Source organism: Phocoena phocoena, chromosome 10 (genome assembly GCF_963924675.1).
Source record: "Phocoena phocoena chromosome 10, mPhoPho1.1, whole genome shotgun sequence".
In the NCBI taxonomy this organism is placed as follows: domain Eukaryota; kingdom Metazoa; phylum Chordata; class Mammalia; order Artiodactyla; family Phocoenidae; genus Phocoena; species Phocoena phocoena.
Genome location: NC_089228.1, coordinates 73,751,407 through 73,773,953, shown reverse-complemented (window position 1 = coordinate 73,773,953; position 22,547 = coordinate 73,751,407). Strand labels below are relative to the sequence as shown.

Here is a 22,547-nt window from a genome sequence, read left to right as displayed (position 1 = left end):
CAGTCACCAGACCCAGGAAGGCTGGAAGCCCCCCACGCCCCCAAGCATAAGAGGAATGGGCGTGTTTAGTGCAAATAGAAGGAAGTCTTTGAGTCCTTACTGCAGGAGGAAACGAAGCTAGCTACGCTGGGAAGCTGAAAGTACACAGACCCAGGACGGATCCCAATTCTTTTGGGGTTTAGATTTATTCGACCCTAATCTAAGGGAATTTGGAGGCGGTCTGTATGCAAGAGGCTGAAAAGCTCGCAGGCACAGTTCCCCAGAGGGGGAAGCCACGGAGCAATCTGGAAGGACAGGAGAAGTGCAGTTGGGGGACACTGCTGGTGGTCTCAGTTTTCCCACTGCAGCAGGAGGCTGGGGGCTGGGGGCTGGAAACAGGGGGCATCTGAGGCAGAGACTCCAAGGTCAAGGACTGGTGAACCAAGGATCCCTCCACCCTTCCGGTGAGGACCATAGCCTGGCAGTCAGCAGTTTTTTTAACAGTAAGAATGATTTGAATCTGAACACCTTTAAGGCAGGAATGAACTCACCCACTTCCACTGTCCCCCACCCTTCCCAGCCACACATCTAAGAGGGTCAGTTCCTTTCTATGACTGGCTGACTCCTGCCAGTGCAGGATTTTTGACTTTTGCTAGACCAGCAGTGTCACCTTTGGAGACTCCAGTTTGAGGAAGGAGATGCGAGGGGCGGTTCTGGGTCCTGCGGCTCAGCCCTCCCCTCGGATGCTGCTCTGGGTACCGCGCTGTGTACAGTTCACAGACAGGGACTCTTATGCCTTTAGCATCCCAGCCGCTGCCCATAAATGACAACAGCGCCCTCTAGCTTCTGTGACAACCACACATTTCCAAATGCTCCCTGGATAGGGGGTGGTATCACCCCAACTGAGAGCTCCTGGGTGTCCCCTTTTTGGTACTGAGGAAATGACACCTCTGCCAGTCTTTTTCTGGCATAGAAACACAAGAGACACAGAAGCCAGTGGCATGTGTTGTTCATTATAATAATGCCCTTGAGTGGGGGGGAGAAGGGAGGAGCCACGAAACCGGCCAGCGTTGAGTAGGGTAGGAAACGTGGACAGCCTCCCCAGCCGGGGACAACGCAGAAGTGTCACTTAATCTTTAGTGAAATGTACTCAGAGAGGGAGGGAGACTGGGGGGGAAAAACACTTTGCGCTGGGAGGGTGGGCCTGGAGGTCCTGCTGCCGGAATAAGCACGGCATCTCGGCCGTTCCATCAGCAGAGACCGCAGAGTTGAGCGCCACAAGGACCACCCCGGCCCCCGGGCCAGAACCCGGCGGCGGGGTGGTGGTGGGGCGGGGCGGGGCAGGGGGCGGGGCCGATGGCGGTAGGAAGCCAGGCTCCCGCAGTGACTAACCCCACATGGTTATCTGCAGCCACTGTGGGGCAAGAAGAACATCAGAGGATGGGTGAGGTGGTGGTGGGGCATGACGTCTGGGGAAAGGGAAGGGCCAGTGGAGCCGCGGGGGTGGCGGGGGGTGCCTGAGGATCCTTTCCATGTACCTGGTTCAGGTTCAAGCAAATCTGGCCAGTATTGTTAGGGTCCATGGTTAGAAAGTACACTGTTTCAAGGAGGAGACAAGGGAGAAGGGTTGGGAGCTGAGTCAGTGGTCTGCAAGACCCCTTCCCGACTAGGGAGGATGTCAGAACAGGTGTAAGAAGCCGTTCCTTCCCTCTTCCCAGCCAAACCCCCAGCCCAGCAGGGAATTAATGGTAAGGACTCCTACAGCCTTGCTCTGAACCAGGGCCTGTTCTGAGTGCTCTCCAAATACTATCTCATTTAATCTCCGCCTCCCTTCTATGCAGGCTGTACTGTTATCTATATTTATAGGCAAGGCAACAGAGGCACAGAGAGATAAAGTGACTTGCTCAAGGCAACAGAGCCAGCAAGTGGTGGAGCTGGGATCTGAGCCCAGATCATCTGTGCCTGGTGGAGGGGAATGGTTCTGGAGCAGTGCTCTTCATGTGGGTATGTGGGAGAAGGCCGGCGGTCCGCTGGCCCAGGGTGGGGAGTGGGCAGGTGCCTGACTCACTGAACATGGCCTTCAGCCTCAGGAAACAGCTGATGAAGCTGTCAAAATCCATGATCATTTCGTCATTTGCATACCTGGCCACCAACACCTGTGTCACCTTGTTATTCAGTTTGATGCCTGGGAGAGAGAGGAGTGTGGAGGGGGAGAGTCCAGCCCTCTGGCCACCGCTGCCTCCCCCGTCCCTGCCCCAAAGCCCTCTCCTGCCCCTGGCCACCTGCTTTCTCAATTGCCAAGCGCATCTCATAGGAGTTCAAGGTGCCTGAGTGGTCCTGGTCACACTCTTGGAAGATGTCCTGAAGGGACAAGACAGATGTGGTAGGGCCATGTGCATGGCACGGTGGCTGAAGTGATGAAATGCTTCACGACTGCTACCCAAGACCCCGGGGGCCCCCTACGCTGGCCTACTCGCTGAGCTCCAGTATTCCTATCACCTGGTGACTGTGGGGTTACTTCCTGGCACCCTGCCCGGGTCTCTCTGCCTGTATCCTTTACGCTGGCTGATACCTGGGCTGTGCTGGTTATTGAATATTGACTAGTTAATAGGCCAACACATCAACGGCTCCATCCTGGTGTGTGTGTGTGTGTGTGTGTGTGTGTCTAGTCAGGGGCTCCTGTTCCAGCTCCATCCTTACTAGTCCTCTTCCCTCCGGAGGACCTCTCTTTCTTACCTCCATAAACTGCCCCCTCAATGCCCTTTACCGTCCATTTCTTGATTTTTCTCCACAGGATCTGGAACTCCTGAAGCCCCAGTTTGCCAGAGCCATCTTTCTGGGAGGTAGTCAAGGATATAAGAGGAGGGTGGGGAGGGCATCCTGGGGGCTGGGAAGCAGAGGGACTCACCGAGGTAGGGCACAAGACCCAAGGGGCCTGTATGGTAACCATGGTAACAGCCGGAAGACCTGGCATCTTTTGTTACCCCAGCGCCTAATCCCCACCGGGAAGGAGGGCATGGCTGGTCAGAGATGGCCACCTTAGGGCCAGGCTCAGGGGTAGGGGCTAGGGCAGGAGAGCACTGGACAGGACTGCCCACTGGACAGGAAGATACATCCAAGAGGTTGACCATACAGCGGCACACGTCCAGGCTGAAACCCTTGGTTTGGACGTTTTTGACTGTGAGGGAGGGAAGGGGCAGGAAGAAGGGGAGGGATGAGCAGGGTGTGGTTGGGGTTTGGGGGGGGTGGGGGGTGATTAAGGGTGGGGGAAAGGGTTGTGAGTGGGGGATGGAAGACTCACCTTTGGAGACCACCTTGTTGAGCAGCTTCTGTAGCTCATATATGCCCACCTCCTTGTCCTAGGAAGGGGGACCGTAAACCCCGGCTCTGGCCCCTTCAGCCCCAAACCACCTCCTTTCAATCCCCCAGCCCTCTGCCTCTCACCTCTCCACCGGCCACTATGTGAAACAAACGTATGAAGTCCTGGTCTATGTCATCCTCAGAGATGTTCTCCTGGAGGGAAAGGAGTGGGAGAGGGACACAGTCCAGAAAGTTCTTCCACACCCCTACATGCCACCCCCAACTCCCACCCCCCACAGCCTCCCCTCACCTCTTGGAGAAGCTCAGCGATGTTGGCTTCATCCAGTTCCCTGGGCAGAGGTGGATGAAGGTTCGGAGTGAGCAGGGGTCAGGGAGACAGGGATTCCAGTGGGATGGTCAGGGAGGTCGTGTCGTGTGTCTGCAGCAATACGGAACGGGCTCGTGCGATCTGGCTTCTGATTCTGGCTCTGCTACTACCTGGGACTTCCCTGCCTCATGCCTAAGTTTCCCTGACTGTACAATAGGGACGGGGGCGGGGGGACCCAGCTGACTGCCCCCTGAGCTTGAATCTTACAGCTCTGGGACAGGTGGCCTTGGAGCAGTGAGGTGGGGCCCCTCACCAGGACTCGCTGTGCTTCTCCGTGAAGACCCGGAGCAGGAAGTCAGCATCCTTGTGCGGCTCAAAGGTGGAGGGAATGATGATGTATTCCCCCGGAGGCAGCCGGAGGTGGCTGCTCACCTCCCGTGAGTTGGTGAAGATCTCTGAGAAGCCCAGGTCCTGATACTTCACGAAGAAGTCCTTTTTCAAGTGGACGTCCTGGAGGTTCTGAAACTGTCCGTGCCCTGGAGGTGGGTACAGGGCCCACAGGGGAGGGCAGGGAGGGAGGGACCCCCACGGTGATGCCCGGCTGGGCAGGGCTAGGGAGGGCCTGGACCCTGCCCATCTGGCAGGTAACCCCAGTGTGGTCGTTTCCTTCCCTGACCCTCACTCAGGGCCCAAGGGGGCTGGAACCCTGACCCAGTGGGCCCCAGAACCCTTCACCGAATTCCACCCCTTGCCCATCCACATGCCAGGAGCGGGGTGGATGTCTGTCCAGGATCAAGCCCCATGTCTTCTGTACCTCCTTTGGGACCTGGGAAGGGAAGAGAGAGGAGGGTCAGATCCCCGGGATGGTGAAGGGGCTCAGGCCTGTGGAAGCCAGGTGTGTGTGTGTTGGGGGGTGCTAAGGGCACTGGGATGCTGGTGGTGAGGAGGGGCGTGGGCTCTAAGAGCTAAAAGTCCCAGCGTTAATAACACTTCTGCTTTGAATCTAGAAAAATGGCACAGATGAACCAGTATGCAAGGCAGAAATAGAGACACAGACGTACAGAACAAACGTATGGACACCAAGGAGGGAAAGGGGTGGTGGTGGGATGAATTGGGAGATTGGGATTGACATATATACACTAATATGTATAAAATAGATAACTAACGAGAATGTACTGTATAGCACAGGGAACTCCACTTCGCTGTACAGTAGAAACTAACACAACATTGTAAAACAACTACACCCCAATAAAAAAGTAACCCTTCTGCTTTGGATGGCAAAGTACGGTTTACACAAAGTTTTGCCAAGGGGAGATTTTTACCACTGCAGGTTAAGGATGGGAAAGAGAATCCCCCGGAGGTGAGATAGCTTGCCCAATCTCACACTGCTGAACAGTTAAGGAGCTGGGATAAAAAACTGGGAGAGCATTTTCCATGGGGCGCTCACATCTTGCAGGAAGTTAATAGGAGATTATTGAAACCGAGGAATGAGCACATAGAAGTTTGTAAAAAGGTGAGATGAACCAAGATAAATAGGTTGCTCTCCTCCAGGGATGACCAGAACCTTTAATATACTGATGGCCCCGTGGAGCTCTGGGTTGGGGTAGAGAATACAGCCTTTCCTGGCAGGGCTGTGTCTAACCTTGGAAATGGCTTCAGGTGTGTCTGTTAACCTGGGGGACTCACAGCCTAGGAGGAGGGCAAGGCTCGTGTCTGCTTCTGTTCACGATTGAACCTCTGGAGACTGACTGGGGCCTGGCATGCAGTAGGTGCTCCATGAATATCACTGACTATGTAAATGAATGGACAAACGGGCATTTCTAGGATTTTGCAAAGCACCGTTTGGGAAATGCTTGTCAGGGGTGTCTCTTGGCCGGAGTCCATGCTCCCATGTGGGGAGGCTTGGGGGCCGTGGAGAAATCTCCGAGTGTGTGGGAACTGGTGTGTGTTTGGACAAGTGACCTCACCTCTCTGGCTCCCAATCTCCTTCCTCTTCATTAAAGGCTTTACTATTCGAAAGGCCTTGGGAACAATGCCTGGCACAGAAGAAGTGCTCCCTAAGTGTTTCAGACTTTAACAATCTGAAAAGAAGACTGCCAGCCCTGCCTCAAAAGCGCAAAGCACCACTCCAGAAAGAGACAGGGCCGAGATGGGCAGTGAGGATTAAATTGGGAGATTGGGATTGACATATACACACTACTATATATAAAATAGATAACTAGGACTTCCCTGGTGGTACAGTGGTTAAGAATCCGCCTGCCAATGCAGGGGACACGGGTTCGAGCCCTGGTCCGGGAAGATCCCCACACGCCATGGAGCAAATAAGCCCGTGTGCCACAACTACAGAGCCCACGCTCTAGACCCCGCAGGCCACAACTACTGAGCCCGCGTGCCACAACTACTGAAGCCTGCACGCCTAGAGCTGGTGCGGCACAACAAGAGAAGCCACCCAATGAGAAGCCCACACACCGCAACGAAGAGTAGCCCCCCACTTGCTGCAACTAGAGAAAGCCACGCGCAGCAACGAAGACCCAACGCAGCCAAAAATACATAAATAAATAAATAAATATTTTAAAAATTAAAAAAATAGATAACTAATAAGGACCTACTGTATAGCACAGGGAAAACTACTTAATACTCTGCAATGACCTATACGGGAAAAGAATCTTAAAAAAAAAAAGTGGGGCTTCCGCGGTTGTGCAGTGGTTGAGAATCTGCCTGCCAATGCAGGGCACACGGGTTCAAGCCCTGGTCTGGGAAGATCCCACATGCCGCGGAGCAACTAGCCCCGTGAGCCACAATTACTGAGCCTGCGCGTCTGGAGCCTGTGCTCCGCAACAGAGAAGCCGCGATAGTGAGAGGCTCGCGCACCGCGATGAAGAGTGGCCCCCGCTTGCCACAACTAGAGGAAGCCCTCACACAGAAACGAAGAGCCAACACAGCCATAAATTAATTAATTAATTACTTTCTTTAAAAAAAGGCAAAATTCCTTAAAAAAACTGGATATATGTATAAGTACAGCTGATAAACCTTGTAAATCAACTATATTCCAATTAAAAAAAAAAAAAGGAAAAAGGAAAGAGACAGGGGTGTGGAGGCAGTTGGAGGGTGTCCTGGTTCCGGGTCAGGTGGTGGGGTGGGGTGGGCAGTGGTCCCAGGGGTGAGGCCATGGGGAGAGCAAGAGTGGCTGGGGGACCAGCTGGGCACGCACGGAGTAGATGACAAAGCCGATGGTCTGCAGCTGGGCTCCCTGGGGCCGTGCCCGCCTCCAGTTCTTCTGCATCAGGGCCACCAGGCAGGTGCAGACGACTTCGTCGTCCTCTGGGGCATCATCCTCCTCGGGGAGAGAGATCTTAAACTGGGGGTTGGTCCAGAATGTGTCTGTGGAGGAAGCAGGTCAGGATGGCCCTGCCCTTCCCAGGGTGGACGGGCTTCCCAGCCAAGAGCCCGCCTCCTCAACGGGGCCCAGGTGTGCGGTGAGTCAGTGGCCCAGCCCTTGCTCCCTGCACCCCTGAGTCCCCTCACCCACCAATGTAGCTCCGGCAGCCCCCTGCAGTGCTGCCCCTCCTCCAGCTGCCCTCGTAGAAGGTGGTGTGCCAACACCTCTTGTAGTCCCCACAAAGTGTGTCGGGTATCAGGTTGCAGATTTCCAGGAGGGTGAAGTTGTCCAGGAAATCTCCGTAGGACATCCTGTGGTGGAGGGGAGCGGCAAGAAGCCCGCGCGCCTAGAGCCCGTGTCCACAACAAGAGAAGCCACCCAATGAGAAGCCCACGCACCGCAACGAAGAGTAGCCCCCCACTTGCCGCAACTAGATGGGCCAGAGCCCATCAGCAGCACACCCACACCTGTAGGCGACCCCCAGAGCCTCCCCATCCAAGGCACAGGTGGGACAGTGGCAGGAGAGATGAAGGGACTGGGTATGGGGACAGAAGGTGGTCCTTCTCAAGCGGCGCTGACCAGAACTCCCCGTCCTCCTTCCTGTGCAGCAGCTGCCTCTGGACGTCTGGGGCCACCTCTTCCCACTCCTTGGCACTGGAGCAGAGACAGGCAGTGGAGGGGCAGGGGGTCAGGAGGCACCTCAGTCCTCCCCCAGGGATGCCCTTACCCCTGAATGTCTGCCTACCGGGGGTCCTGGTTAGATGGAGAATCTAGAGGGGAAGGGCTCACACTGGGCGCAGGTGACCGGATGCCAGTCAGTCCCTCTGTGGCATGGCCTTGCTCGTGGGCCTGCTCTGTGCTCTGCCCCTCCCCCCAGAGGGCTGTCTGGGCACCTACTTGTCACTCCAGGCTCCATTCCACTCAATCCGGCCCCAGGGATTCCGGACCCGAATCAGTGTTTCCATCCTGCCGTGGTACAGGACCTGGGTGGGTTGTGGGCAAAGGTTAGGAGTGTAGGGTCACAGAAGTTCTCCTTCTCCTGTCCCTCTGGGTGGGGTGTAGTGGTCAGACTCACATCCTGAAGGCCGGTCACTGAGTAAGCATGCCCTTTCACCAGCATCCTTTCCGTCAATGACTCCAAGTCACTTTGGCTGTTGATCTACACAGAACAGAGAGGAAGGAAAGGAACTCAAGGTCTGGTCAGAGGGATGGGGGCACCTGAAGTGAGGTGACAACTCTCTGGGTTCATTTTTTTTTTAAGTTAAACTTTGTATTTTCAAATGATTGTAGACTCACACGCAGGTTTCTTTGTTTTTGTTTTTTTTAGTTGTGGCATGGGGAATCTTTTAGTTGCAGCAGGCAGGATCTAGTTCCCTGACCAGGGGTTGAGCCCGGGCCCCTGCATTGGGAGCCCGGAGTCTTACCCACTGGACCACCAGGGAGCTCCCTCACATGCAGTTTTAAGAAATAATACAGAGAGATACGTGCACCCCATATCCAGTATCCCCCGGTGGTAACATCTTGCAGAACTATAGCACAATATCATGTTTTTTCTTTTTTGGCCGTGTCACGCAGCAAGCAAGATCTTAGATTCCCAATGAGGGACTGAACCCTTGCCCCCTGCAGTGGAAGCGCAGAGTCCTAACCACTGGACTGCCAGGGAATTCCCTATAGCACAATATCAAAACCAGGATGAAGATGTTGACACGATTCGTCAGTCTTATACAGATGCCTCCACTTTTACTAGTACTCATTTATGTATGTTTTATGCATTGTTATCGTATGTGTAGTTTTCTGTATCCACCACCATCATCACAATATAGAACATTTCCATCACCAGTAGCATCCCTGGTGTTGCCCTTTTATAAGCAACATCCACCTCTTATGACCCTCTTCCCTAACCTCTGACAACTCCTAATCTCCATTTAAAAAAATTTTGTCATTTCAGGACTGTCATATAAATGGAATCATACAGTATGGAATCTTTTGGGATTGGCTTTTTCCACGCAGCATAATTTCCTTGAGATTCATCCAAGTTGTTTTGTGTGTCAATAGTTCATCTCTTCTTATTGCTGAGTAGTATCCCCTGGTATGTATGCACCTGTGCAACTATTCACCCTTTGAAAGACGTCTAAGTTGTTTCCAGGTTCTGGTTATTATGAAAAGAGCTGCTTTGAACACTTGGGTACAGGCTTTTGTGTGGACATAAGTCTTCATTTCTCTGGGATAAATGTCCAAGAATACAATTGCTGGGTCTTACAGTAGTGCTCTGGGTTCATTTATTTATTTGAACAAATATGTGTTGGGTATCTATTGCATGCCAAGTACCATCTTAAGCCCCAGGCCCCAGCAGTGAATGAGACAAATAAAGTCACTGTCTTCATGGAATATGAAAACTGTCTGGAGAAGATTGGTTGTGAATGTACACGTCGATAAGTAAGACAATTTCTGATCATGATAAATGTTGGGGAGAAAATCAAAACAAAGTAGAGAGGAAATGGGGGGCAGGAGCGGCTAATTTAGATTGGGAAGCAGGGAAGGCTAGCCTGAGGAAGGGCCATTTGAACTAAAAGATGAATGAGAAGGAGCTAGTTATGCAGGTATTTGGAGAAAGAACTTTCTAGGTGAAAGCAACAGCAGGTGCAAAGGCCCCGAAGCAGGACCAAGCGTGGCTTACTTCGATGGAGCACCCCATGAGGGATGATCGCTCTATGGCCTTTCTAAGCATCCTCAACAGGTTCGGAGGGGGCTTCTGGAGTTGGAAGCTCTGGGTCACGCCCCCCGTGAAGTCCTCAAAGCCCTCCACCGTGTTGCCCCCTGACAGGGCTTCATAGGATCCGTTCAGCCTGTGGGCACAGAGAGGGCACCGTCTGGGCTCTGGGATGCAGTTGTGAGCTTGGACCTCAGAGGGTGAGGTGAGGGAAGGGAGGGATGTCCTGCCGTCCCCCTGCCTCTTCCCCTGATTCCAGTTGCTCCCCTACCCCCCGTCACTGCCGACTGCCAGAGCAAGCTTGGAGGCCAGGCAAATCGCCAGGCTGGGGCACTCACTTGGCGTACGCCTTCTCCAGCAGGGCACTCCAGAACTCGGTGCGCTCGGCTGAATGCACGAACACCAGCTTGCCGTTCTTTGTGGGCAGCCGGTCATCCACCACCACGTCCATCCACTGCCCAAACTGCCAAATCTGCGGGCGGCAAGGTGGGTCTCAGCGGGGCGTGGGGCATCTGTATGCCCCAGGCCCCCTTCCGAGCTCAGACACACATACATGCGCGCACGCGCGCGCACATCCCCCCTCCCTTCTTGCATGAAGACTCTGTTACACGAGCGCCTCCTGGTGTCAGGTTCAGTGACACACCAGTAACAGAGGACCCCTCACCCCTCCGCCGCCGCCGCCGCCAAAGAAAGGCAGTGAAAGGCCTGAACCTCCCCCCAGCCTCACCTCCAGGTTCTGCCATGGCCTCCAGAGGGACCCACCCACCTTTTGACCTTGGCTGGACTTTTAGGACTTCTGAGGTCTTAAAAACTCTTGTGACTTTCAGAAATATTTTTATGACACGAGGAATTTGTCCACATGTTGAATAATTTGAGGAGCAGATTACAAAAATTACATGACAGAAACTCCCAATGTCATATGCGTACATGCACATACACACACGTATACGTGCATATACATATGTGAGTGTATCTACCGAGAGAAAGACAGAGACAGAGAGAGAGAGAAGCAGGAGGAAGAGGAGGAGGAGAATGAATCACAAACTGATAACAACTATTTCCTTTGGGGGCTTTAAAAAATTAGCTTAGGGCTTCCCTGGTGGTGCAGTGGTTGAGAGTCCGCCTGCCGATGCAGGGGACACGGGTTCGTGTCCCGGTCCGGGAGGATCCCACTTGCTGCGGAGCGGCTGGGCCCGTGAGCCATGGCCGCTGAACCTGCACGTCCGGGGCCTGTTGCTCCACAACGGGAGAGGCCACAATAGTGAGAGGCCCGCGCACCGCCAAAAAAAATTAGCTTACATAATTTCTTTAGTGAGAGGATATTTCTCTGCTAATTAGACAAAAATCCACCCTAATAAATGTTGTATTTTTCAAAAAGGAAAGAAAAAAGGTAAACTTCAAAGCATGTACTAATTCTTTCTCTCTCTCTCTCTCTCTCTCTCTCTCTCACACACACACACACACACACACACACACACACACACACACACACACACACCCCTCATACACAAACCAACTCTGGCTTTCAAATCGCCCTTCACCTGAAAATGGAAGATGCCAGCATAGTTTTTCTTGAAGCTCTGCCCCCTGGGCACCACACGGTACAGCAGTTTGGGGTACACTGTAAGGGAGCCGATGGCAGCCAGCAGCCAGCAGTCCCCTGGAAAGACAGAAGGGCTCCCCGTTTGAGCACTCCCATGTGTGTGGGTCCCTGAGTCCAAGCCCCAGAAGATCAGGGGCTGCTCTGTGGCCCCCTCCCCGATGCCCTCCCACTGCAGAAGGGCCAGCTCTGGGGGTGAGTTCTCCACCTTTCCTATTAGGCGAGAGACTCACAAATCAGAGCCAGATGTTTTTGTTCTGGGATTTGGGGAGAAGGTGTTTTTGGCCTTGGTCTTACTCCTCCCTCTGGGACCTGTCATCTTTGGGGGACAGCCAATCATCTCCTGTCCCTTGAACAAGGCCAATCCCCTTCCCCATGGCCCCCCACCTCTACCCCATGATTACAGTGGTGTGGTGATCAAGACGGCTCTCCTTGTTGTCAGCCCTGTAATACTAGAGACCCAAGGGGCTCAGTCTGTACCCTCACTGGGACACAGGGGCAGGATTCTTGGGCTGAGGTCATCTGTTGCCATCTCTCCTGGGGAATCTCAGGCCATGGGTGGGGCTTGGGGCAGGGTGGTGCCCTGAGGGGGTACATGGGCCAGGCTGAGGCTGAGGGCACTGGCAAAGCTTCTGTGATCACCAAGGCCTTCTGGCTGCCTGAGGAACGCTTGGAGGGGGGTAGAAGGGGGGAGAGGAATGTTAAGGACACTCTCGTCACCAGCGTGGAAAGGGCACCTAGGGAGAAGCAATTTTTCCTCTGGTAACCCTGGGCCCTCCAGTTCAGTGAGCCCCAGCGGCAGCTGTGGGACCTGCTGTCTCCTTGGCCTCTGCCCTACCCACACCCTGCCCTCTTCTCTGCCACAAAAGGGACACAATTCAGCCCAGAGGAAGCCCATCCTGGCCTTCTTCCTTAAGATGCAATGAGGGGTTTGGAGGAAACCGGGGGATAGGACCAGGCTTAGGGAGGAAGCTCTCTCTGGGGGCTGTCCGTGGGAGCCTGCGGGAGAGTGGCCGCTCCTTTACCTGATACCCCAGACTGAGGAAGTCGTGTCACTTGCAGTGGTTAGCGGAAGCCTAATTCCCCTCTCCTTGACCTTAGGCCGGATTGCGAGCTTGCTTTTAACAGCAGAACATGGGGGAGTTACCGCCTGCTTCTCCTGAGACCAGGTGGTGAAGGCATTTGGGCTTCCTCCTTGCTCTCTCTCTCTGGCCGCTCACTCAGTGGGAGGCCAGCTACCATGTGTGGACACTTAAGCGTCCTACGGAGAAGCTCATGTGGCAAGGACCTGGGGCCTCCTGCCACGTGAATGCACCATCTTGGAAGGGGATCCTTCAGCTCCTGTGGCACCTCATGAGAAACCCTGAGCCAGACCAGCCAGGCTATGCTGCTTCCTAATTCCTGCCCCGGAGAAGCTGTGAGATGATAGATGTTTGTTGTTGCTTTCAGTCACTGACTCTTGGAGCAACTGATAACTAATATAGCACCCTGCTTACTCCCAGACCCAGATGGCAGCAGGTAGGGGTGGAATCCGGATTAGGGGAGGAAAAGGGACACAGAAGAGCTGTCTGAACCCAGGGCTCCCAGTCCCCCAGCCTCAGGAGACACCCCGGCACTCTCTCCCAATTCACCGCCTGCCCCCAGCTTTCCTGCCCCCCACTCACCGAGCACCCCCTGGCAGATGTCGGTCGGGCTGACCCCATTCACAATAAATTGAGGATTGCTTGTGATTTGCTGAGATGAAGGAATAAAAGTTTCAGAGAGCCCAGGACACCCCCCTCCCAAGCTCCCTCCCACTTCCCTGGGGAATGCTGCTGTCTCTTGGAGTTCTAGGGGAAACATGGATGGGGGCGTGGCAGGGGGAACTTGGCCTAATTGTAGGCTGGGATGGCAAAGGTCAGTGAGTGACCTTCCCAGGGGTTTTCTGAGAGGTTTTACTTAAGCCTGTCCCGAACCGTCCCCTGCCTTGATGGAAATGGAGTCTAGTACGGAGCCAAGATAGGGCGGTGGGGGATTGGAGATTATCCAAGTGACTGGGACGTCACTACTACCCCCACCCCCCATGAGTCCATGCCTCCCTTCCCAGTGCCCACATGGGGCCGCTGCCAGCTGATGTTCTGCACGTGTTTGGAGTTGGGGCCCAGTTCCTTGAAGCCCAGTGAGCTGGGTTCAGCGGGGAAAAAGGGGTCCTTGAACAGCTGCCCCTTCCGTAGGCAGAGTGCTCGCAGCTCCTCAAAGCTCTGGTTGTTGTAGTTCTGGGCGTTGTGGTGCTGGCCCATGCCCTTGGCCTTGAGTCGGTTCTGGCTTATGTGAGCCGCCATCCCCTTGTTGGTGAAAACAGTCTCCGCTGAATAATAAAAAGACAAATAACCTAATCAAAAAATGGACAAAGGATCTGAATAGGTGTTTTTCTGAAGAAGATACACAAGTGACCAATAATCACATGAAAAACTGCTCCACATCCTTCATCAACAGACAAATGTAAATCCAGGTCACAATGAGATACTACTTCACATCCACTAGGACGGCTCTAATCCAAAAGACTGGTAATAACAAGTGCTGACGAGGGTGTGGAGAAATTGGAGCCCTCGGGCACTGCTGGTGGGGATGTAAAAGGGTGCAGCCACTTTGGAAAACAGTCTGGCAGTCCCTAAGTTAAACACAGAATTACCATATGATCCAGCAATTTCACCTCTAGGTATATATACTCAAGAGAAATGAAAATATATGTCCATACAAAAAATTCTGCACAGGGCTTCCCTGGTAGCGCAGTGGTTGAGAGTCTGCCTGCTGATGCAGGGGACACAGGTTCGTGCCCCGGTCCAGGAAGATCCCACATGCCGCGGAGCGGCTGAGCCTGCGCGTCCGGAGCCTGTGCTCCTCAACGGGAGAGGCCACAACAGTGAGAGGCCCGCGTACAGCAAAAAAAAAAAAAAAAAAAAAAAAAAAATTCTGCACAAATGTTTATAGCAGCAGCAACACTCGCGATAGCCGAAAAGTGGAGAAAACCCCAAATGTCCATCAGCTGATGAGTGGACAAGCGAAGTGAGGAATACACGTACAGCAGAATATTACTCACCAATAGAAAGAAATGAAGTACTGAGACATGTTACGACATGGATGAACCTTGAAAACATTATGCTAAGTGAAGACAGCAGTCACAAAGGATCACATATTGTACGATTTCGATTATGTAAAATGTCCCAAACAGGCCAATCTATATAGAGACAGGAAGTATAATCATGGTTGACTAGTGCTTAGAGGGTTGGGGGATTGGAAGTTGATGGCTAAAGGGTATGGGGTTTCTTTTGCGGGAGAATGAAAAGGTTCTAAAATTGATTGTGGTGATGGTTGCACAACTCCGTGAATGTACTGAAAACCACTGATCGTGCACTTTAAATGGGTGAATTGTATGGTATGTGAGTCATAGCTCAATAAGGCTGTTTAAAGAAAATGACCTCCAGACCATGCAAACAGACACTGCCTTTTGGGGAGAGTGGAAATAATGGAGTGCAGCGGGCAGGAGGGCAGAGGGGAAGGGGCTGCTCGCGGGGGAGGGTCCAGTTAGGGAATGGTCCAGTGGGTGGGGTGGCTGGGTCTCTGAGAGGAAAAATCAGGCCGGCTGACAGGTCCTGAGTCAGCTGGCAGCTGGGGACCCAGGATCCCTCCTCCCCCAGAGGGACTGCAACCTCTTACACCCTTCCTGAGTATGCCTGCCCACACCTGTCAGCCCTCTGTGGGACTGACTCCCCACTGCCACCAGCAGGGGACCCAGGAGGAGAGCGTGGAGGAGGGATGAGAAGAGCGGAGGTCCACTCTGAATCTCCAGTCCTACCCCACCCAGGCACCTGGGGCCTGCGCCCCCCCCATCTCCCCACATTCTCAGCTGCCTCTGGAATAAGGAAGTGCTTGGGGGAAGGGAGGAAGGATGTGGTCTAAGTTAAACAGAGCCCAGTTGGGGCCGGGGTGTGGGAGGAATCCAGAGTGAGGAAAAGAAGGGGGGCAGCTGCAGAGGGGGGAGCAGGGGGTCTCAGTTACGCTTCCTCCCTCGAGCGGACAGGCAAGAAGAGTTAGAACAGCAGAGATAACAGTCCTGAGCGCCTGCTCTGTGCAGGGCCCCGAGAGAGGGCCACGCGGTGCCCACGGTGACCGGAACAGAAAGCCCGAGCTCGGAGGTCGGTAGTGGGTCGAAGATCACGGAGTGAGGGCTGGGGTGGACTAAGCTTGACCGCAGACCCCAGATTGGGCTTGTGACCTTCACCCTACGCTGTCCTGGAAGGAGGTGCCTCTCCACCGTGGGAAGGCCTGGGGACCCAGAGCCATCTCCCCATCCTAGTCAACTAAGGAGGTCACGGGCCATTGGTGGCTCAGCTTATCTGATACCCCCTTACTCTTCCCATTACCCAAGCAAGCAAACCCGTTCTCCCGTCCCTCACCAGCGTCTCCTGGGACTTCTCTGGGTCCAGGAATGACTCCCGTTCCCTCCACTTATTAGCCTGACAAACCCACACAGGTTGCCACCCACCAGCCCAGTGCCTTGGAGCACAGGCTGCCTTTGTTCTTCAGCTGTATTGACTGTTCCTGCCTTGGTGCCTCTGCTTGGAATCACTCCTCATCCCACACACACATCTGTCCACTGGGAAAGTCCTGGCTCAATGCCACCGGCTCGGTGAAGCCTCCCCTGACGCCTGTGCAGAGTCGGGGCTGCCCTGGTGTCCAACACTCTCCTTTATTATGACACCCATCCCTGCCTGGCCTGTCTGACCCAGCAGGGGCTCAGAAACGCTTTCAGGGGATGAATGAGTGACTGTCTGCTTTGCAGACAGTAGTAATTTTTCATCTATGTTTGCAAATCTATGTTTTCTCTCTCCTGCCCCGCTCCCCAACTCCCTGTTCCATTCTAGCTCCACATGTATTTTGTTTACTGGTTGCCTCCCTCATAGAATGAATGCTCACACAGGCAGGGATTTTGGTCTGTTTTGTTTGCTGCTGTATTCCTGCTGCTGTATTGTGTACATAGTAGGTGATCAATAAATATTTTGGGGCTTCCCTGGTGGCTCAGTGGTTGAGAGTCTGCCTGCTGATGCAGGGGACATGGGTTCGTGTCCCAGTCCTGAAAGATCCCACATGCCGCGGAGTGGCTGGGCCCGTGGGCCATGGCCGCTGAGCCTGCGTGTCCGGAGCCTGTGCTCCGCAACGGGAGAGGCCACAACAGTGAGAGGCCCGCGTACCGCAAAAAAAAAAAAAAAAAAATATATATATATATATTTTGAAGGATGTTCTTGGCAGCTTCTGTAGGGAGGAGGTCAGTGTATCTCAGTTTCTCCCACAGGAAGAGGGCCCAATAACAATCTGTGAAAGGAATGGGTGGGCATGTGGTTCATCCCTGGGACACGCCCATCCATTAGGGGGAGCCCCCTAGCAGGTGCCCAGTAAATGGTGGGACCTGCAGACTCCAGTCCAGCACTGTCCACAGGCCATGCTTGGGCTGGGGACCAAAAAGGGCCCAGCTCAGCCCAGGAAAGCCAGAGTGTTGGTGCAGGGAATGACAAAGGTCTTGGCTACAGCAGAGAGGTCTCTCTGGGGTCCCTTGGGGTCCCTGAGGCCTGGAGGCTTCTGGCCCCCACTAAGAAAATTTCATTGGCTGTAAGGATTAGGGTGAGTTTGCTGAAGAAAAACTTGGAATCCTGTCCTTTGCTTCTTCCATAAAGCCTGTGGCTTGTGATGAGAAGATAGTAGGAATCCTCCCTCAGTTATAAAAGTAACTAGCACTTACACAGCATTTATAAAAGTAATAATAATTAACAGAGTTTGAGGACTCAGCGCATGCCTGCATGGCTCTAAACACTTTATGTGCATTAACTCATTGAATCCTCACAACAGCCCTGTTAGTTAGGTTTATTATTATCGTCTCCCTGCTTCAGAGGGAGAAACTGAGGCACACAGGCTGAACTTCCTCAAGGCTGCATACCTGGCTGGCAGCAGAGTCAGTGTCACACCTAGGCAGGCTGGTCCATGCTCTCACCCATTACCCTTACTGCCTTTCAGGGAGGGAGCCTCGGTGGAGGGGCAGAGGAGGTGCTGGAGAGAAGGACAAATGGTCAGCAGGTCTGGGGCCAGCCCTTCTTCCATCTTACTACAGCCTCTAGGTGGCCTTTCTTAAGCTCCTTCCCTGGGCTGGGAGGACAGGTTGAGGATGGTGTTGGAAAAGGGGTCAGGAGGTAGCTTATTTCTCTTTAGCAGAGCTAGTGCCCTGGGCTGCACCAAGCCAGAGTGGGTAGCTGTGTGACCTTGGGCAAGTTGCTTTACATCTCTGAGCCTCGGTTTCCTCATTTGCATGAAGAGGTTGCTATATCCTATCTTGAAGTATGTATCAGGATTAAATAATGCAACATACATGAAAAAGACAGGTGTTCCGTAGGTGCTCAGACAATGTTAGTTGTCTTCTCCCCGCTGATCTGGCTGGTCAACTAGTTAGTATTTATTGAGCTCCTAGCAGGATCACATAGCCCCCTGCATACCCCTCTGTCACAGGACTTAATGAGCATAAGGACAGGGTCCTGAGAGGAAGGACAAAGAACATCCCTAAGAGAGAAGAGAATCCAGAACTTGTTTTGTTTCACTGCTGGGTCCTCACCCCATGTTGCCAGCCGACCTAGGTGGGTGAACCCAGGGCCCGCCCAGAGAAGGTAAGTCAGCAGTTCTCACCGAGGGGTGGGGGGTGATCGCATCCCCAGGGAACACTTGGCGATGTCTGGAGACATTTTTCATTGTCCTAACAGGGGACTGGGGTGTGGGAGCTACTGGCATCCAGTGGGTAGAGGCCGGGATGCTGCTAAACATCCCACAGTGCACAGGACAGACCTTACAACAAAAAATTATCCTGCCCCCAAATGTCAAGAGTGTGGAGGGTGAGAAATCTGGACTAAGTGAATGGCCCAAGACCCCGCATGGTGAGGGAACCCTCCGTGCCCTTCCACCATGGGGCTGCCCTCTGCCCGGCTGCCCCCAGGAGTGAACATGCCGAGCTCTCCAGGGGTTCTGGAAGGACCACAGAAGGTGCTGGTGTCTAAGAAAATTGGAGAACATCTGAGGGCAGATCAAGGCAGGCGATGAGGGTTAAATGTCACCTCCCTCATGTTCCGGGAGCCGTCCGTCCCCGGACCATCACCCAGCTGAGGAGTGATTTCTCACTGTCCTGACTCCAAACCTGCCTAAGGTCCTGCATACTCCGTCGGCCGGGTCTGCGCTTCTGACTCAGTGGCTGGCAGGGAGGACTCACACACACACACACACACACACACACACACACACACACACACACACACACTTCACCACAGTTATCTCCCAGAATGTCTCAGGGCCAGGGCCATGGGCAAGCTGAGACAGACAGACAGACAAGGCTGGCTGTGGGAAGGACAGGCAGGCTGCTAGAGCAATACGTGAAAACAAGGCGTGGATGTATAGGATGATTTTTGGACAAGACAGGGCATGCCTTGTCTTCCCCCATCAGACTGGGGACCTGTAGATTTAGGGACAGCTTAATTTCCAGAGCAGAGAGCAAACAAAGATGTTGTCTAGACTGGACTTGGGGCCTCCCCTTCGGCCTGCACTTCCCAAGAAGCCTGGAGGCTGGGCCTAGGGTGCCCCTTATTTCTCTAACAGCCATGGCCATGGCCATGGGGGCTTCCTTCACACAAGCCTGTTTCCCAGGTGTCTGTGACAGTGCGGTGGCTGGTCCCTCTCCTCTCCCCGACTCCAAACTCTCAGTGGTGACGAGGTTGGGCTCCTGCAGGTCTGACCGTCCGTGGCCCTTTCTTTCCCAAACCAGCTGAGGAAGAGGCCTAGCTCCTGCGCCTCAGGAGCACCCAGTCTGATGGAGGAGTCACCCTCAAGGGGACACAGCCCCTTCCCTTGGGGGAGGTTCTAGTCTGCCAGGGACAGGAGTGGGACAAACCCCATCAACGCCTACCTGGGGAGTGCAGCATGCTGGTGGCTCGCATGGCGCTTGACAGTTGAAGGTTCTGGGGGGAGGGGCTGGAGGACTCCCACCCCCACCCAGAACTCTCCAACTGCAGTGGGATTCCTAGGTCAGGGGCACCTTTTTTTTGTTTTTGTTTTTTTTTGCGGTATGCGGGCCTCTCACTGTTGTGGCCTCTCCCATTGAGGAGCACAGGCTCCGGACGCGCGCAGGCTCAGTGGCCATGGCTCACGGGCCCAGCTGCTCTGCGGCATATGGGATCTTCCCGGACCGGGGACTCTCAACCACTGCGCCACCAGGGAAGCCCCAGTGGCACGTTTTTTTTTGTTTGTTTTTTAATTTATTTATTATTTTTGGCTGCGTTGGGTCTTTGTTGCTGCGTGCGGGCTTTCTCTAGTTGTGGCGAGCAGGGGCTACGCTTCGTTGTGGTGCGCGGGCTTCTCACTGCAGTGGCTTCTCTTGTTGCGGAGCACAGGCTCTAGGCGTGCGGGCTTCAGTAGTTGTGGCTCGCGGGCTCTAGGGCGCAGGCTCAGTAGTTGTGGCGCACAGGCTTCGCTGCCCCGCCGCACGTGGGATCTTCCCGGACCAGGGCTCGAACCCGTGTCCCCTGCGTTGGCATGCAGATTCTTAACCACTGCGCCACCAGGGAAGTCCAGTGGCACGTTTTTAACAGCTGCCTCCTTCCCACTTGTCCTCCCACAAGCTGGTGCTGTCGCTAAGCTGGCCCCTTCCATCTGCCTGGTCCCCACCCACCAGTCCAAGGGCCATCTCCCTGTGGGGACAGGAGACCCAGCACCCGCACTCTGGAGGTCACCATGAGGCTGGCTGTCCTCACCGTATCATCCCGTCGGGATAAGTCTGAGACCCTCTTCTTCCGCCCAGGGTTGCCAGGAAGGGGCTGTCCCTGACACCTCAACCAGACCTCTTTATCTTGAGAGCCTCCTCATTTCCAGAAGCCACTGACATGGCGTTCTTCCTGTGCATCTCTGTGTCTTCACATGGCCTTCTCTGTGTCTGTCTCCTATTCTTATAAAGACACCAGTTGTATTGGATTAGGGACCCACCCTTTTCCAGCATGACCCTATCTTTTAAAAAATTTTTAATTTATTTTTTATACAGCAGGTTCTTATTAGTTATCCATTTTATACATATTAGTGTATATATGTCAATCCCAATCGCCCAATTCATCACACACACACACACACACACACACACACACCCCAATGGCCTTCCCCGCTTGGTGTCCATATGTTTGTTCTCTATACCTGTGTCTCAATTTCTGCCCTGCAAACCGGTTCATCTGTACCATTTTTCTAGGTTCCACATATATGCGTTAATATATATTTGTTTTTCTCTTTCTGACTTATGGCGCTCTGTATGACAGTCTCTAGATCCATCCGTGTCTCTACAGATGACCCAATTTTGTTCCTTTTTATGGCTAATATTCCATTGTATATACGTACATCTTCTTTATCCATTCGTCTGTCGAGGGGCATTTCAGTTGCTTCCATGACCTGGCTATTGTAAATAGTGCTGCAATGAACATTGGGGTGCATGTGTCTTTTTGAATTATGGTTTCTCTGGGTATGTGCCCAGTAGTGGGGTCAGCATGACCCTATCTTATCTAATTAGTTCTGCAATGACCCTATTTCCAAACGAAGTCACATGCTGAGGTATTGGGGATTAGGATTTCAAAAAATCTTTTTGGGGGATGCAATTCAACCCACAACATTCTTCTTGGCATGGTTAGGCCACTGGCATGCCTCAGAGCAGGTGATGGGGGTGTTTCTGGCTTAACTCCATGACACTGGGGGAAGGTGTCTGGTACCACGCCAGTCACTTTGGCCTAATTGTGGGTCCTAGAGTCATCACTCTCCATGTCAGTCTTCTCAGCTGGACACTAAAATGTTTGAATGAGGCAAGGTGTCCTGCCTTTAAGCTCCCATAACATCCTAAGATTTTTTCACCCTGTCCTAACTCCACTGTGTACAGGTTGCGTTACCTGGGGCAAGAGACATCTCGGCCATGGGCCTCACGCTTCTCATCTATAAATTTGGAATAGGGCACCTCTGAGGACTCAATTACGGGCCCATCTCATTTTATTGTGTTTCAAAGACATTGCGTTTTTTTACAAATTGAAGGTTGGTGGCAACTCTGTGTCAATCAAGCAAGCCTACCGGGGCCATATTTCCAACAGCATTTGCTCACCTTGTGTCTTTGGGTCACATTTTAGCATTTAGAACTTACCACCAGCAAAAAGATTACAACTTGCTGAAGTTTCAGATGATGGCTAGCATATTTTGCAATAAAGTATTTTTAAATTAAGGCACGTACGTTTTTTGAGACATAGCACTATTGCACATGAATAGACCACAGTGTAAACGTAACTTTTATGTGCGCTGGGAACCCTCAAAATTCGTCTGACTTGCTTTATTGTGATATTTGCTTTATTGTGGTGGGCCTGGAACAGAAACCCCAGTATCTCTGCGGTCTGCCTGTAGTTCACTCATAGAAAGTGCTAAGAACAGGGCTGGCCCTAGCGAGCACTCCCATCTCTGTCTGGCTTGTCGTGCCCTCGGCTGTGGGTGCCCAGGAGGCAGCCTTGCTCCTCACTGTGTCACCGGTGCACAGTAGGTCCTCAGGATGGTTTGATGGAGGGATCAAGGGTGAGACTGCTGTTTGTGGTCTCCGGGGACTGCTGTGTGTGCTCCCTGCTGGAAACTCAGCCAATTTCTGTCCATCCACCGGCTGGCTCTCTGTTCCCCTGCCCTTGGCTCGGCAGCAACTCCAGCCCTGGGACTTCGGGATGCCTGCCCCCTGGGGTCCACGTTTCCCAAGACTGCGGATCTGACACACAGGACATCCGGGTGATTTTTATCAGGCTTTTCTCTGTTTGCTGTCCCCACTGTTGGCCGTTTCTTGCCGACCGTCTGCAGGCCTTTGGGGTACCTGTTTCTTCCTCCTTCTCTGCCTCCTCTGAGTCTCCCCTCCCTTCTGGGAGTTCTTTGACTCTCTTTCTTGTTTTCTGCAGTGGGTGGTGGGTGGCGGGTGGGCAGGAGGATGCTCCAGGGCCTTAGGGGGTCACCTGGTCATGCTCCCTGAGTTTACTGATACGGAAACAGGTCCAGAGAGGAGAGGTGGCTCTCCTGGGGATGCACAGCAAGTGGGCGGCAGAACCAGGACTGGAGTCCAGGTCGTCTGGCTCCTGTTATACACGCTATATACTCTGTGGGCCTCTGGAGGGTGGGCTACAATGGTCACAGGAAATTT

General features: G+C 53.4%; 1 protein-coding gene across 1 annotated transcript; it reads right to left on the bottom strand.

Moving 5' to 3' along the window:
* Positions 1–1,366: 1,366 nt before the first annotated feature.
* On the bottom strand, positions 1,367–13,626 carry CAPN11 (calpain 11). The gene is made up of 21 exons (XM_065886234.1): positions 13,390–13,626; positions 12,961–13,030; positions 11,238–11,356; positions 10,035–10,168; positions 9,664–9,832; positions 8,062–8,145; positions 7,884–7,969; positions 7,566–7,640; positions 7,137–7,297; positions 6,819–6,988; positions 4,422–4,433; positions 3,921–4,132; positions 3,590–3,629; positions 3,424–3,492; positions 3,281–3,338; positions 3,093–3,157; positions 2,747–2,815; positions 2,262–2,340; positions 2,048–2,164; positions 1,518–1,576; positions 1,367–1,393 (listed from the first exon to the last, which is right to left on the bottom strand). The coding sequence occupies exons 1-21, from the start codon at positions 13,615–13,617 to the stop codon at positions 1,367–1,369; spliced, it is 2,103 nt and encodes a 700-aa protein (XP_065742306.1). The 5' UTR covers positions 13,618–13,626.
* Positions 13,627–22,547: the final 8,921 nt, after the last annotated feature.